Here is a 16,319-nt window from a genome sequence, read left to right on the forward strand (position 1 = left end):
AAAAAAAAAAAGTCTAAAGAGACATGGCATCGTTGCAGCTCCCAGACGCCGCTCAGCGGCTCAGTGAAGTTCATGTTCACTGCGCTCAGTTCAGCCTACGACTGGGATCGGAAGGTACACCTGGTGTGTGTGTGTGTGTGTGTGTGTGTGTGTGTGTGTGTGTGTTCTCTCGTACACCAAAGGTTCCATGTAGCTTTTTTTTTCTCCTTTTCGGTGCACGTGCTATTACCGCCTCTAGATGCAGATTACCGCCATTAACCCTCCAGCGCCGTGTTGGGGAGGTGCTCTGGTGGTGCTGCAGGTCATCACCTCCACTCCACCTCGCCGCGGAAGTTTCTCTGTCACTCCGATGCACAAAATTATGAGTACATGGCTCTGTTTTGTGGTACCAGTTATACAGAACCTGTAAGTGTTGTTTTCCGATATTCAGACTGTACAGGTTTGCCATAATGATTGGTGACCTTGTAAATAATGCGTCTGGTGGAGATGGCGAGTGTTTGCGTAACGTGAAGGTGATTGAGTCATCTGATGAGCCAGCGATGAGGTAACTGTGACTGTTCTGTGCCAGATTGCCACACTGGTCCCACTTCCTCCTTTGACACCTGCTTGATACCTTTACCCTGTGGATTTTACGCATAATGATCTTTGTGGCAATAATGGTATTCATTGATGGTTATACCATCAATGAATAGTCTGTGTTGTTGCTGATGGAATATTCGTTGGGCTTTCTCCTGCAGGTGCCTCGCCATGGTGAGGCTGAGCAGTGTGGCCGCCGCGCCCTCGCCTTGGCGGCTGGTGAAGTCCTTCCTTGTGTTGCTCACCAGCGCGTTCTTCCTCCTCCTCTTGACCAGTTCTCGCCGCCCTGTACAGAAACTGCCGGTGAGTTCTGTTGCACAGTGCATCAAATAACATTGTCCCCTTGGCTACTGACAACCAAACTGTTATGTCTGTTCATTAATCATTGTTAACGCATATTGATTTGTAAAGTAAATGTACTAAATGTACTGAATCCTTTAAGAGTTTCGATGATTATGGTGATTATATGTTCTTCCTTTTGTTGTCATGGCTTTCACTATTCGTATTTTATTCAAACCTTCATCAGCATGCTGCTGCTGGTCGCTCCCCCATGCCAGGGTGGCTGTCAAGGATAACCACTTGATTGATTTTTTGTTTGATTTATTTTTCCTTTTTATCTTTTGTTAGCAGTAGTCACTTTCCAGGTGTGTGTGTGTGTGTGTGTGTGTGTGTGTGTGTGTGTGTGTGTGTGTGTGTGTGTGTGTGTGTGTTCAAAGTCATTCTCTCTCTCTCTCTCTCTCTCTCTCTCTCTCTCTCTCTCTCTCTCTCTCTCTCTCTCTCTCTCTCTCTCTCTCAGCCACTTTTTTTTTCTTTCATGTGAAAGAACAAACAGATTTTCCGAGATAACTAGTGATTATCTTTACTAATTTCTTTTTGACGTATTCTCCATTCAGACAACTTTGGCTAATACGCTGAGATATACCTTCGCTGTCCATGCTTCCTATACACTCAGCCTGTCTTTCTCGTCTCTCAGAGACGGATGCAGGAGCGGCTGGCGTGGCTGAGGCGGGTGTGCGAGGAGATGCCTGTTCCCAGCGAGGTTGCTGCCGCTGCCATGGACGAGGCGACGCGACTGAGGTAAGCACGTTGCCTCCCACGCACTTCCATCACATTAAATTTCTCTTCACTTAACAGCACAGTGGTTGCATATGGCTTACGTTTGTTTCCTAGTTAGTACTTGTAAAATCAAATAGAAGCCTAGTTCTTATTTTGAAACACGTTGTTCTCTCACAAGGACTGTTGTCAAAAGCTACAGAGGTGATTAATCAAGTTCTCATGGTTGTTTGTTTTTTTTTTCCCATTGAGGGTGTAATGCTAAACTACCACTAAAATAATTTTTAAAAACCTCAAAAACTCCTTTAACTTCTAGATCAGGGATTCTCAACCTTTTCTCAATCATGAAACCCCTCGGCTTGATGTATTTATCCATTTACCCATTTACCCTCTTATTTCCATAAAAAAAAAAAAAAAAAAGATCACCGCCATCATTAGGGACAGAAAACAAGGTCAGAAAGTCTTTTTATTATATATATATATATATATATATATATATATATATATATATATATATATATATATATATATATATATATATATATATATATATATATATATATATATATATATACGCACACACACACACACTAGTAGTCTGTGTTAGCCGCCGTGGCTGACGTAGGTTCAAATCCCAATAGGGGCTGGTCACCTCTGGGATTTTTTCCGCTGACAAGTGGGGCAGTTACTGTCTACCCTAGCCAAGGGAATGGCGTGTGTGGTGTGTGAGGGCACAGTCTTACACAATGATTTGTAATAATGAGCTCTGAGCTCGCACTGAAAGGGTAACGGCTGGTGGTCGCGGGTCCGCTCGTGATCAAACCTTGGTGAATTACTTAACATTCTCTCTCTCTCTCTCTCTCTCTCTCTCTCTCTCTCTCTCTCTCTCTCTCTCTCTCTCTCTCTCTCTCTCTCATTTTACAAAATTGAATAAAACTATTATTCAGTTATGAGGTACATAAATTATTTATCCCCGCTATATAATTTTTTTTACCACCAAGGGATAAATTTACCGCCTGGTTGAGAATTGTTGCCCTAGAGATTGCTTAAGTCGTCGGGATAAGACTCAGAAACGCTTGAGCGTGTGGGTTTCGTGTAACTTGTGTAGGTAATTGTGGTGCACGCTGAGCCGCCCTCGTGCCCGGCAGGACCCAAGTGTTGGAGGACCACCAGCTGATGGTGTGCGTGGTGTTCAAGGCAGGCTCCACCACCTGGAACTCCATCTTGGCTCACCACTACAACAACACTGAAGTCCTGAAAACCAAAAAGTTCTACAAGTAAGCCACATTGGCGGCGAAGTCATTATAGAGGGGAAGGGGAAACGAACATCCGACACCCATATCATTCTGCTTTTGCTGTGATACACGAAAGTATTTTTTCACATGTTGAGTCAACCAGAAATATAAGAATTAATGAGAAAAGGCAAGTGTCAAACACCTGTATTAGCGTCCTTAGTTGCATAAATATTTATCAGGTTGCTGGAGGTGCTGAACCCTACAAAGGAGAGGTTCCGGGAGGTGTCCAGGTCGCCACTGTTCCTGAAGGCACTGATGGCTAGGCATCCTCTGGAGCGCCTGTTGTCGGCGTACCGTGACAGGATCGAGGACCAGACACACGTCACTAGCCAGGCCAGAGAGTACGGCCCGCAAATTCTCCGGCACACCCGTGGGCTCAGGTTCGAGCCTCACGCTTCTTTGTATGCTTATAAACAAATGGGAAACAAATGCATGGGCATGCTTAATGTAATTAACATTATTTCCGCAATTTGATGAATACACGCACATTATAGAAGAAAATGTGTTCATTGGTGCAGTCTGACGTATTCAAAACACTTTTCTCACCATGACTATTTTCAAAAGCCACAGGGACTTCCAAGACTCCCCCCAAATTTTCTTTTTCTGTTGAGCATCGGTTAAATGCAAATTGATTTAAGATTATCGATTTAAAACGACACCTAAAAGAAAGACCAAATATATTTAAAACGAATAATTTCGATCATGAGCGCGTTTTCCAACCACAAGAACTTTTCATTAAAACAATATTTCAATTTACTGCAAAATCTATTTAAAGCTTACTCTTGTGGACCCCGACGCGTTAAATCAACGTTCTACTGTATTGATGATATATAAATCTTATTAATCTGTCACTAGAATCGTTATAAAAAAAAAAGTAAAAAAAAAGTCGATTAACTTAAGTACTCAGTTCCATTGTTTTGCGGTTATCAACCTTAATCTACTGATAGTCTCCTCGCAGAATATGTCAAATGATAGATTCTTAGAGGAAAAACGCTCAACACAACGGAACGGAGCGCCCTACATTATATTTCTTTTTTTTCAATAAGTAACGCATAGTAGTTCGTGGTGATAAAATGCTGTCTGACAAGTGATGTATGAACACCTTTTCCTTCTTCCTCCACTTGTTATTATTATAATTTTATTTATCTTATTTTTCAGTTTCTCTAGGAAGCATATGTTTCATATTAACGGGACGCTGCGGGTGGTGCCAACATTCCGCGAGTTTGTCAGTTATTTGGTGTCTCGGCCGCCGCAAGAATACGACCCACACTGGCGTCCCGTGTCCTTGCAGTGCGGCCTGTGTCATATCAACTATACGGCCGTGGTGCTCACAGAGACCTACAACGAGGATCTACACTACATCATGAGGTGAGTTGATTGGGTGCTACTCGTGTTCATGTTACTATTCACGTGTGTTAGTTTATTACGAATGAATCATTGGGGCTGAAATAATTAATGGGCCTTTCTGCCCCAACCTCTCTCTCTCTCTCTCTCTCTCTCTCTCTCTCTCTCTCTCTCTCTCTCTCTCTCTCTCTCTCTCTCTCTCTCTCTCTCTCTCTCTCTCTCTGACATTTCGTTCAGTAGAGACGGGAAGAAAATGGATCAAGAAGCGTGTAACTGTACCTCTGTAAAAGTGAAAGTAATATTCTCTCTCTCTCTCTCTCTCTCTCTCTCTCTCTCTCTCTCTCTCTCTCTCTCTCTCTCTCTCTCTCAAATACATAATCATTCGTGGTCTCGGATCCCGGCTAAGGTCATTGGACTAAACATTTCTCACTTCCCCGTGGCGTGGCCAGGGCAAGCGGGATGGATCAGCTGGTGGACATGACTCTTCTCACGAAGAACAACAACAGAGGGAAGGGAAATACGCACAGCCTTCTCCAGCAATACTACTCTACACTGGAGCCGTCACTGCTTCAAAAGATCATCAGTGTTTACCAAAATGACTTCAAGATGTTTAACTACACTGCAGGCGCCATCCTAGGCCGTGTGAGCTGAGAGAGAGAGAGAGAGAGAGAGAGAGAGAGACCTTTCACCATCCATCCTCTCATTCAGGCCACCAGTCACTACACACCTGTTTCCCGCAAGGTTATTACTACCTCTTTCACTTCGTCAGATGTTTCCTACATTACTAGCTCTCTTTTATAAGTGTACTACGTACTTGATGTGTTTATGTTGTTTTCTCGGAGCTGAGCGTTTGTGATGTTGATCGTTTAATAGCATTTTTTATTTGTGTGTGTGTGTGTGTGTGTGTGTGTGTGTGTGTGTGTGTGTGTGTGTGTGTGTATGTTAGCTGTGATAATTGTTCATAGAGGGAAAATTTTCCGCCATCTAAAAAAAGTTAATTAATAATAGAAACTTACTTGTATATTTTTTCTGGCTGTGATTATGTATGTATGTATGTATGTATATGTATGTAGGCTGTGATAATTAATTCAGGGAAAAAAATGTTCGAACATTTGAAATGAGTTTCATCTTCCTTATTTGACTGGAAGACAAAAAGGTCGCAGACATGTACTAGTGTATCTGCTCTTTACACTACTGAAATAAACTAATCGAAATTGTACATCATTATATTTACCTTATGTATAATGAGTTTAATCAAAAGTGTGAATACCTTGCTATGGCAACATCAGTGTGTGTGTATGTGTGCTTACCAAGGAATTTCGAGTTAATGTGTCTTCTTTGGGTCTTACTAATTGTATATTTATAGAATTGCTGAACTTGTGTCTTGTCTCACGTGCGTATGTCTTTTTTTTTTTTTCCTCAAACCGTCCTTTTGTTCACGGCTACGTAGTCTTTGCTTCAGCGTCCGGCAGCGGGGTTACATGGCATCTCTGGTTCACTGCTGCCTTAAGACTGCTGCCAGTGGAGGTCGGGAGGATGACAGTCGCTGACGGTTGGTTGCCAGTGGCTGGGAGCAATTGCCTCTGCATCTCCTGGAACGGGTTGGAGGGCAGACCTGTTCATGCTGTCACCTCTGACCTTCAGAGTTTTCCGTAACCTTGACGCCGTGACTGTGTGGAGATGATGTCGATGGAGAAAGTTTGCGTACAAGGAGCACGTGCAACACAACAAAGGGAAGCCAGACTCAGCAGAAGGTACTGACTGGATGAAACTGCCTCCAACTGGTTTCAATACATTATTGCAATAAGGAATTATAGTAAAATTTACACTAACCCCACAGAGAAAAATATTCGTAAATTTGACATTTCTCTTCCCTACACGGTAGTTTTTTTTTTTTTTTTTATGAAGTTTATTTATCTATTTATTTATTTTATTTTTATTTTTTTTACATTACGGTACTAACAAACATTTGGAACCCCCACCCAATGACACACACACACAGTGGATTTTATATTTTTTTCCTTTATACTGTAAAGTTATAACGAATCTATTATCAGTGACTAGTTAAATCAGTCTAGGGAAGACCAAACGTGTTGTCTTGAGGTTTGTTATATTGTGCTCTTATCTAATTGGTATGTCCATTATGTATTTTTAAGTGTTATGTTTTTTATCTGGAGGAGTCTTTTTGACTTGACAATCATACACAACTTGCTCGAGTTGCTTCAGGTTAGATATCGGGACTTCCCATGAACAGCCTTGTAAGGACCAACATAACATCTGGTTTTGTTTCTTTTCCATTGTGTTCGTTTGTTATATTTAGGAGAGAGAGAGAGAGAGAGAGAGAGAGAGAGAGAGAGAGAGAATATCCACAGGAAAAAGAAACCGAGCTTTGGTTCATTTGGTGATTCGAATCTGTGAAGCGATTACCATCACAAACTGTTAGGTACTTATATCATTCGCAGTCAACACAAATTATAAAAAAAAAATTCATTTTAGGAAATAAATGACCGAACAAGACGCTTACAATAAAATTCAAGAGTTCACGTAATAAAATTCGTAACAATTTGTACGCTGTAAATCAACTTATTGTACTCGTTAAGTAATGATACTAGTAAACTTAATTGAGCTCTTCCATTTAATGATATTCATTAATGGAGTTGTTCTCGTTAACTTAATAATACTCGTTGATAAACTAGATTATACCTGCTAACAAATTTAAGTATACTTTTCCTGTTACTTGTTCTTTATATCTTTGTGGTTAATCCGGTTATCACATCCGTGTTACATACAAGCACGAAACTCGCATGTCATGACCTTGCTGACTGCCCTAAACGTAAAAAAATTGGGAGGCACGTGTCTAGTATGGTTGTAATAACACTCGAGTGTGGAGAAATTCGATACTTTCGAAGTCAAGCGAGCGCTGCACCAGTCAAGAGTGAACATTGAGATGATTTTCTTTTGTTTATAACTGGGATTTGTGGATAGCGGCATATTAGTATTTCATGGTATCCTTACAGCTGATCCCTCCAGTCATGCGCTGCCACTCGTGAGGCCATTCCTAAGGCCGCAAATTACGACCTTCCACGATAGGTTCAATTACACTGAATTTATCATCAAGAAATACCTTTTTTACTTTATAGTTTCTTATGCTTCAGTGGAATCATCTTAGTAAGTGAATGGTCGAGTAGTTCGTCTGAAGAGTCTTATTTTTGCGTTATAAAATCGACTGGAGTTTCTCATGTGAAGTAAGGAATTTCGTACTGTCATTAGAAGTCATTAATTCCCTTCACCACGCTTCTCATCTTTCGCAGCCCGCCTTCTCTGGTTCTCTATCCCTCCCACTCCATCCCACCTTACTTCCCTCTCCGTGTGATGTCATCTGATGAGTTGTTTTTTCCCTCTTGATGGCTCCAGTTCAGCAAGGGTTGTGTGAATATTGAATATGAAGGTTAGGCCCGTGAAGGTTAGCGGGGTGCATCAAAGCAGGCAGGGAGTGGCCAGCGTACTGGACTGGCTGGTGCGTTCAACATTCCTGCTTGTGGTTGGGTGGGTGGTGGTGCTTGCTCTCCTTGATAAGATGCTCCTGCTTGTCAGTGCCTTTTTTTTTATTACAATGTTTCTATAAGTATCTTTATTTGAGGACCATGTTTTACTAGTATGTGTTTTATTACTATCTTTGTTTGAAGTTAGCTTGGTTTGTGTTGGAAATGTTTGGCTGTTATTGTGACACGTAACCCGTCGAGAGTGGAGGAGTGTGGTAGAGCGTCACTACTGATCATCTTTCATCAAGGAAATGTGAGAGATGGATATCGTGTGTCTAACATGTTTATAAGTTGCAACCTTGTCCGGGATAGCTGATGGGCAAATGTGAAGTATATTTGAGTAGAAAATAATGACTTAATTTATGCTTGTTATGGGGTATAATACTTTACTTTCTTTACCTTCTTCTCCTGCATCATAGTACCCCTAGAAGAAAATGTTTTCCCCCCTTTTTTTTTTCTAAGAGAAGGGAAGTGAGGGACGTGCTTCATGAACTGTAGGAAGAAAGAAAATGGGAAAGAGCGCAACCACTGCTACCACTTCCATGCTTCGGCTTTGGCGTAATTCAGGCCTGACACACCACGGTGCTCATATTTATATGATATTTATATGAGCACCGCCACGGTGCTCATTATTTACACAAAAAATATAAATAATTAAATAGAATAAAACAAAACGATGGGATTATCCCAGGGGGCACAGGAAGCCACTATATGACTGTCCAGGTTCTTAAGGAAACAGTAAATACTGCGTAGAGCGGCTTCAGTGGATAAAAAAAAAAAAAAAAAAAAATACAGAGCATGACTGGCTAGCCCAGGGGACAGGGTGCGACTAATTAAGAGTCAAGGACTCTGTGTACTAGGAGGACGGTCCATTCAATGTTGTTGTTATTATTATTTATTTATTTATTTATTTTATTTATTTTTGTCCTCCCCGCGACGGAGGCGCCTCTAGTGGCTAGAGGGTAACATTACTCTCGCTCGCATTTGTTTACCATTACCTGCATCATTTGAGAGCTAAATTTTCTTGAGTAATGCGCACTAACTTCACTGTTTAAGATTTGGCTGCAGGAACAATAAATTTATGCATTATGTTAAAGTATGATATAACTGAGTGTAACACAACAATAATTCCTTTAATAACCAAAGCTGTAGGTACTATATCACCCATCTAATCTCTCTCCAGATGAAAAATTCCACAACACTCACTTTAGTCTATTGTCCCACATTTTGTAGTAAAGCTACGTATGGTAATGTTAGCAAGGACTCTATACTTGGATATCCAGAATCCCCTTGATATTAGTAAACTGGTACAATTTTTTTTTTTTTTTATGGGCACTAACTCTCTTTGCTTATCCATGTAAATGATTTTTAAGACGCCTACCTCACATTTCGTTTGTTTTTATGGTATACTTCCAAAGTTTCATAACTGTTTTAACAAATAATGTATTTTTGTACAGTAGTAGGCTTTAATTAGGCTCCAGCTCTTTGCCGTATGTATGGTAAAATGCACAGATCACCTATATACTTTTCTTATTGAGAGTGGGAGATTACTCTCCATTACATTGCTTAGTTTCCCAAAGGCACTCCATCCTATTCTTATCGTTCTGTTTATATATTTTTCATGTTCTGGGCTCAAACTATTTTTCATCCTTCCTAAATATATATGTTGTATATTTCTAACACATTCTATGAACCCATTCTCGATTCTGATTTCTTTGTCTCGTATAAAGTTGTTGAAAACTTTTACTTGCTTCATATTAATTCTCAACCCTATTGTATTTTTTGTATAACTGTAAAATAATCTCCTGAAGTTCATGTGAATTTCCTTAATTAACAACGCATGTCGTGATGTCATCCGTAAATTAAAGGCAGTAATGTGAATATTGTATTTGCCTCGTGTAATCTAATTAATTCTTGACCCAGTACTTAATGTTATATAGCCAATCATTGTTTGCCTGCTTAGTCATTACCATGCAGGCTTAATCACAAGACTTAATCATAAGTCATGGCATTTGGGCTTTGGGCAAAAAGGATAAGGGAGACAACATTCACAGGCTTGTCTCGTTGACTGCCCTAAGTGATCTGGATGTTAATGTCTAGAAATCGTACCTTGGTCTTCCTTTCTATAAGCTATAAGATCTTAATACTGAAACATACTGCTAAGATATTAATGCAGAGTGGACTTGAATGCTGACATGATTGGTGAGCTAACACTGCGGCAGGTAATTCCACACTGTAGCCACCTTCACATCACACTTGATTATGTGAAAATTTATGAGCTGTGTAGCAGCCCGAAGGCAGCTAAAGGATTTTAGACCCACACGGTGACGCGAATCGTTTATTGCATTCGGTCAAACCAGGAGACATACATAATAAACATAAGACGTGCATACTGTTGATACATACTGTATCAACATAATGCATCACAAATCATGGATTATGCTAATTAGGGCAATCGATCCCTCGTAATACAGATGTAGAACTCACGTGTTTGGGATCTTAAGGAGGCCTGTCACCAAGCAACACCTGCATCTGTATTATAGTGGTCCGATCTTTTCTGGAGTAGTCACACCCTAACTCGGTGGCGGTACAGAGGAATCTGTCCCTCCGGACTTCGTTCCTGCTGGGCCTCGGCGGCCGGCGCCTCACACCTGCCCATCTTACCCTCAGGTCAGCAATAGTTCCCGGGTGACTCATTCCTCTACGGAGATCTCTCTGTGTCTTATCTAACCTGCGCGCCATGTCATCAACTTGACCACGTAAACACGACTCTCACTACCTCTCTGCAGCCAAGCTCTCCACAGCTAGTTCCTCTCACATAACTTCACTACTGCAATTAACTACTATAATGAATTCAGTTTCCTTAATCTCTGCCCTAATTAACTTAGTTTCCTTAGTGTTACCCATGCTTCATATACTAGTTCACTTTAACTCTCATAACACAGATCATGTTATTAGTATACGCTTGCTCAACAACTACTTTCACCCCCTCGGCGGTCTTTCATCCGCTCGGCGGTAACAAGCTGCATTCAAGGAAAGACCATGAATAGCTCACAGTGACATGTAAACATTAGATTGCTACATAACCTACCACCTGGAAAGTCCAGTACAGTAACAATGATACAGATCTCAGGTACATTATGAGTTCATCACATAAAGTAAAGAGGAACCCCGAGTCTAAAAAAAAGTTGCCTCTCCTCTCACGATCCTTAGGCCAGCGAAAAAAAGGACAAATTCTTATTCCGTTTGTAATTATTTGAACAGTACACTGGTGAGCATGGTCAAATATCCATCTTGGCAACGTATATGCGAATAAAAAGCTGCGCGAGTCGACAAGTCACTTTTCTCAGCGGCGGCTGAGTATTTTAATCCTCTGGCCGTTTGGCGGAGCTTCGTTCGCGCGGCGACCAGCTCGCCCATTGATTGGAGTGGACTGTCCTTCTACAGCCCTACTATACAGTCCTTGCTAAAGTGGAATCAGACTAATTCAGGGGTACCAGGGGTGTTGGCAGTATCTCTCCACGCTTTTGCCACATCCCCGAATGACCTGACCTGACCTGACAATGGCCAGCAAGACGCGGCCTGTGGATAATTATTCACGTGTCAAGGACATTGGGGCGGCGGCTCCGCACGGCCTATAAGTATTACCAAGTGAATCGGAAGATATACAGTGTTATTGTTCCGTCATTAAATCGAAAGCCATAAAAAAAAAATGCAGGCGTATATAACAGTAGTAGTAGACACCTGCCGAAACGATAATTACTCTCAGTGAGGTCTAAAGCACTGTTCAGGGGGTGCTGTGAACTTATCATTAAACCCAGCTGTGACCTCACTGAACGTTTCCCTTTGTGTCTCACAACACAAGGGGGCAGTCACAGCCTGCCCTCTAAAGACAACTCTCTTCCTCCACACAAAACTACAAGCACCTAATAACACACACACCCTTCACTCAAAAATTTTAAAATCATCATGGCGACTCCTACACCAGCCTCGGAGTCCCCATATGGGGAGGGGACCATAAATGTCCCCAGGTCGGACTGCCTTTCTGTCTATGACCCTAAGTGTCTTGACACCCCCCCTCAACTTTTTCTTCATTAACTTCTGCAACATTCGCGGTCTAATATCTATTTTTCAATCTGTAGAACACCACCTCTCCTCTTCTAAACCTCATCTTCTTTTCCTCACTGAAACTCAGGTGTCTGAGGCAACTGACAGTAGCCCCTTTTCTGTTTCCTCCTACTTTATCCTCATTTTCGATCCAAAGCTGGATGCTGCGTTTATGTGCGCAATGACTTAACCTGCTCTCGTGCCCACGCTCTTGAATCTTCCGAGTTTTCCACCATCTGGCTACGACTACAGAGTCACTCTCATACTAAATTTATCTGTGCTGTATACCTCTCTCCTAACTCCTCTGACTATAAGAAATTCTTTGACTACTTAACTTCCAAAGTGGAGCACATTCTGACCCTCTTCCCTTTTGCAGAGATCTCCATTCTTGGAGATTTCAATGTTCACCGCCAGCTTTGGCTTTCCTCTCCCTTCACTGACCATCCTGGTGAACTAGCCTACAACTTTGCTATCCTCCATGACCTAGAGCAATTGGTGCAACACCCTACTCGCATTCCTGACCGTCTTGGAGATGCGCCCAACATTCTTGACCTTTTCCTGACCTCTAATCCTTCTGCTTATGCTGTCACCCTTTCTTCTCCGTTGGGCTCCTCCGATCACAATCTCATATCTTTATCTTGTCCTATCACTCCAATCCCTCCTCAGGATCCCCCTAAGCGAAGGTGCCTCTGGCGTTTTGCCTCTGCCAGTTGGGGGGACCTGAGGAGGTATTTTGCTGATTTTCCTTGGAATGACTACTGCTTCCGTGTCAGAGACCCGTCTTTGTGTGCTGAGCGCATAACAGAGGTGATAATGTGTGGCATGGAGGCGTACATTCCTCACTCTTTTTCTCGTCCTAAACCTTCTAAACCTTGGTTTAACACAGCTTGTTCTCATGCTATACATGATAGAGAGGTGGCCCACAAAAGGTACTTAAGCCTTCCATCACCAGAATCTCATGCACTTTATATTTCTGCCCGGAACCATGCCAAGTCTGTTCTCCAACTAGCCAAAAACTCCTTCATTAACAGAAAATGTCAAAACCTTTCAAAATCTAACTCCCCTCGTGATTTCTGGCATCTAGCCAAAAATATCTCCAATAACTTTGCTTCTTCTTCTTTCCCTCCTCTACTTCAACCAGATGGCACCACTGCTATCACATCTATTTCTAAAGCTGAACTCTTTGCTCAAACCTTTGCTAAAAACTCTACCTTGGACGATTCAGGGCTTGTTCCTCCCTCTCCTCCACCATCTGACTACTTCATGCCACGTATTAAAATTCTTCGCAATGATGTTTTCCATGCCCTCGCTGGCCTAAACCCTCGGAAGGCTTATGGACCTGATGGGGTCCCTCCTATTGTTCTCTGAAACTGTGCCTCCGTGCTTGCACCTTGCCTAGTCAAACTCTTTCAGCTCTGTCTGTCAACATCTACCTTTCCTTCTTGCTGGAAGTTTGCCTACATTCAACCTGTTCCTAAAAAGGGTGACCGTTCTAATCCCTCAAACTACCGTCTTATTGCTTTAATTTCCTGCCTATCTAAAGTTTTTGAGTCTATCCTCAACAGGAAGATTCTTAAACATCTATCACTTCACAACCTTCTATCTGATCGCCAGTATGGGTTCCGTCAAGGCCGCTCTACTGGTGATCTTCTGGCTTTCCTTACTGAATCTTGGTCATCCTCTTTTAGAGATTTTGGTGAAACTTTTGCTGTTGCCTTGGACATATCAAAAGCTTTTGATAGAGTGTGGCACAAAGCTTTGATTTCCAAACTACCCTCCTACGGTTTCTATCCTTCTCTCTGTAACTTCATCTCAAGTTTCCTTTCTGACTGTTCTATTGCTGCTGTGGTAGACGGTCACTGTTCTTCTCCTAAATCTATTAACAGTGGTGTTCCTCAGGGTTCTGCCCTGTCACCCACTCTCTTCTTATTATTCATTAATGATCTTCTAAACCAAACTTATTGTCCTATCCACTCCTACGCTGATGATACCACCCTGCACTTTTCCACATCTTTTCATAGACGTCCAACCCTTCAGGAGGTAAACATATCACGCAGGGAAGCCACAGAACGCCTGACTTCTGATCTTTCTAAAATTTCTGATTGGGGCAGAGCAAACTTGGTATTGTTCAATGCCTCAAAAACTCAATTCCTCCATCAATCAACTCGACACAACCTTCCAGACAACTATCCCCTCTTCTTCAATGACACTCAACTGTCCCCCTCTTCTACACTGAACATCCTCGGTCTGTCCTTTACTTATAATCTGAACTGGAAACTTCACATATCATCTCTAGCTAAAACATCTTCTATGAAGTTAGGTGTTCTGAGATGTCTCTGCCAATTTTTCTCACCCCCCCAGCTGCTAACTCTGTACAAGGGCCTTATCTGTCCATGTATGGAGTATGCTTCACATGTCTGAGGGTGTTCCACTCATACTGCTCTTCTAGACACGGTGGAATCAAAAGCTTTTTGTCTCATCAACTCCTCTCCTCTGACTGTCTTCAGCCTCTCTCTCACCGCCGCAATGCTGCATCTCTAGCTGTCTTCTACCGCTTTTTTCATGCTAACTGCTCTTCTGATCTTGCTAACTGCATGCCTCCCCTCCTCCCGTGGCCTCGCTGCACAAGACTTTCTTCTTTCTCTCACCCCTTATTCTGTCCACCTCTCTAACGCAAGAGTTAACCAGTATTCTCAATCATTCATCCCTTTCTCTGGTAAACTCTGGAACTCCCTGCCTGCTTCTGTATTTCCACCTTCCTATGACTTGAATTCCTTTAAGAGGGAGGTTTCAAGACACTTATTCATCAATTTTTGACTACTGCTTTGACCCTTTTATGGGACTGGCATTTCAGTGGGCATTTTTTTTTATTGAATTTTTGTTGCCCTTGGCCAGTGCCCTTCCTACATAAAGAAAAAAAAGTGTGTAATAATTAAATATGTTGTAAATATTTATTTACAACATATTTTGTTATTTGTTATATTTGTTATATTTTATTTTGGGCTTCTAATGTGCTCATAATGTATTAGCAAATATGCTGTAAATAACAATAAACGTGTATTGTCGGATAAACCAAACTTTTGGATAAATGTCGGCTACCTTGCCCCATATAGCTTGGCTTATGGAGTTTTTATTGCATAAGTAAAGAATGGATTGAGGATGTTCAGTGTAGAAGAGAGAGACAGTTGAGTGTCAATGAAGAAGAGGGGGATAGTTTTCAGGAATGTTGTGTCATAGATGGAGATGGATAGATGGAGGAATAGAGTTTTTTGAGGCACTGAACAATACTAACTTTGCCCCAGTCAGAAATTAGAGAGATCAGAATCATCAGTGTAGGAGCAGATAGGACAAGAAGTTTGATTTAGATCAGTGGTGAATAATAGGAAGAGAGTAGGTGACAGTACAGAACCCTGAGGAACACCACTCTTAATAAATTTAGAACAGTGACCATTTACCACAGCAGCAATAGAATAGTGAGAAAGGAAACTTCAGATGAAGTTACAGAGAGAAGGATAGAAGCTGTAGGGAGGTAGTTTGGAAATCAAAGCTTTGTGCCAGACTTTATCAAAAGCTTTTGATATATCTATTGCAACAGCAAAAGTTTCATTAAAATCCATAAAGAAGGATGACCAAGACTCGGTAAGGAAAGCCAGATCACCAGTTGAGTGGCCTCAATAGAAACCATGCTGATGATCAGATAGAAGGTTGTAAAATGATTGATGTTTAAGAATCTTCCTGTTGAGGATAGATTAAAAAACTTTAGAGAGGCAGGAAATTAAAGCAATAGAACAATAGTTTGAGGAATTAGAAGTCACCCTTTTAAGGAACAGGCTGAATGTAGGCAAATTTCTATCAAGATGAAAAGGTAGATGTTGATAGAGTTGAAAGAGTTTGACTAGGCAAGGTACAAGCACAGAGGCACAGTTTTAGAGAACAATAGGAGGGATCCCATCAGGTCCATAAGCCTTCTGAGGGTTAAGGCCATTAAGGGCATGGAAAATATCACTACAAAGGATCTTGATGGGTAGCATGAAGTAGTTGGAGGGTGGAGGAGACAGAGTAACAAGCCCTTAATCATCCAAGGCAGAATTTTTAGCATAGGTTTGAGCGAAGAATTCAGTTTTAGAGATGGACGAGCTGGCAGCTGTCAAGCTGAAATAAAGGAGGGAAGATGAAGAAGCAGATTGAAATAAAGGAGGAAAAGATGAAGAAGCAAAGTTATTGGAGATGTTTTTGGCTAGGTGCCAGAAATCTTGAGGGGAGTTAGATCTTGAAAGATTTTGATACTTTCTATTTATGAAAGAGTTTTTGGCTAGTATGGCTAGTATGGCTTGGTATGATTCTGGCAGAAATATAAAGTGCATGAGATTCAGGTGATAGAAGGCTCCATTACCCTTTGTGG

The 16,319-nt window shown here is 41.6% G+C and overlaps 1 protein-coding gene across 4 annotated transcripts in view; it reads left to right on the forward strand.

The window, feature by feature from the left end:
• LOC135099822 (carbohydrate sulfotransferase 11-like) overlaps positions 1-16,319 on the forward strand; it is a 25,233-nt gene continuing 8,914 nt past the window's right edge. For 2 of the 4 annotated variants that reach the window (XM_064002383.1, XM_064002384.1), the window contains exons 1-7: positions 129-544; positions 738-879; positions 1,550-1,653; positions 2,778-2,906; positions 3,104-3,304; positions 4,083-4,292; positions 4,718-6,022. In XM_064002383.1, coding sequence (XP_063858453.1) covers positions 450-544; positions 738-879; positions 1,550-1,653; positions 2,778-2,906; positions 3,104-3,304; positions 4,083-4,292; positions 4,718-4,919 — 1,083 coding nt within the window. In that variant the 5' untranslated portion in view covers positions 129-449 and the 3' untranslated portion in view covers positions 4,920-6,022. The other 2 variants (XM_064002385.1, XM_064002387.1) reach the window with 2 other exon arrangements.

This window comes from Scylla paramamosain, chromosome 4, assembly GCF_035594125.1.
Source record: "Scylla paramamosain isolate STU-SP2022 chromosome 4, ASM3559412v1, whole genome shotgun sequence".
NCBI lineage: Eukaryota > Metazoa > Arthropoda > Malacostraca > Decapoda > Portunidae > Scylla > Scylla paramamosain.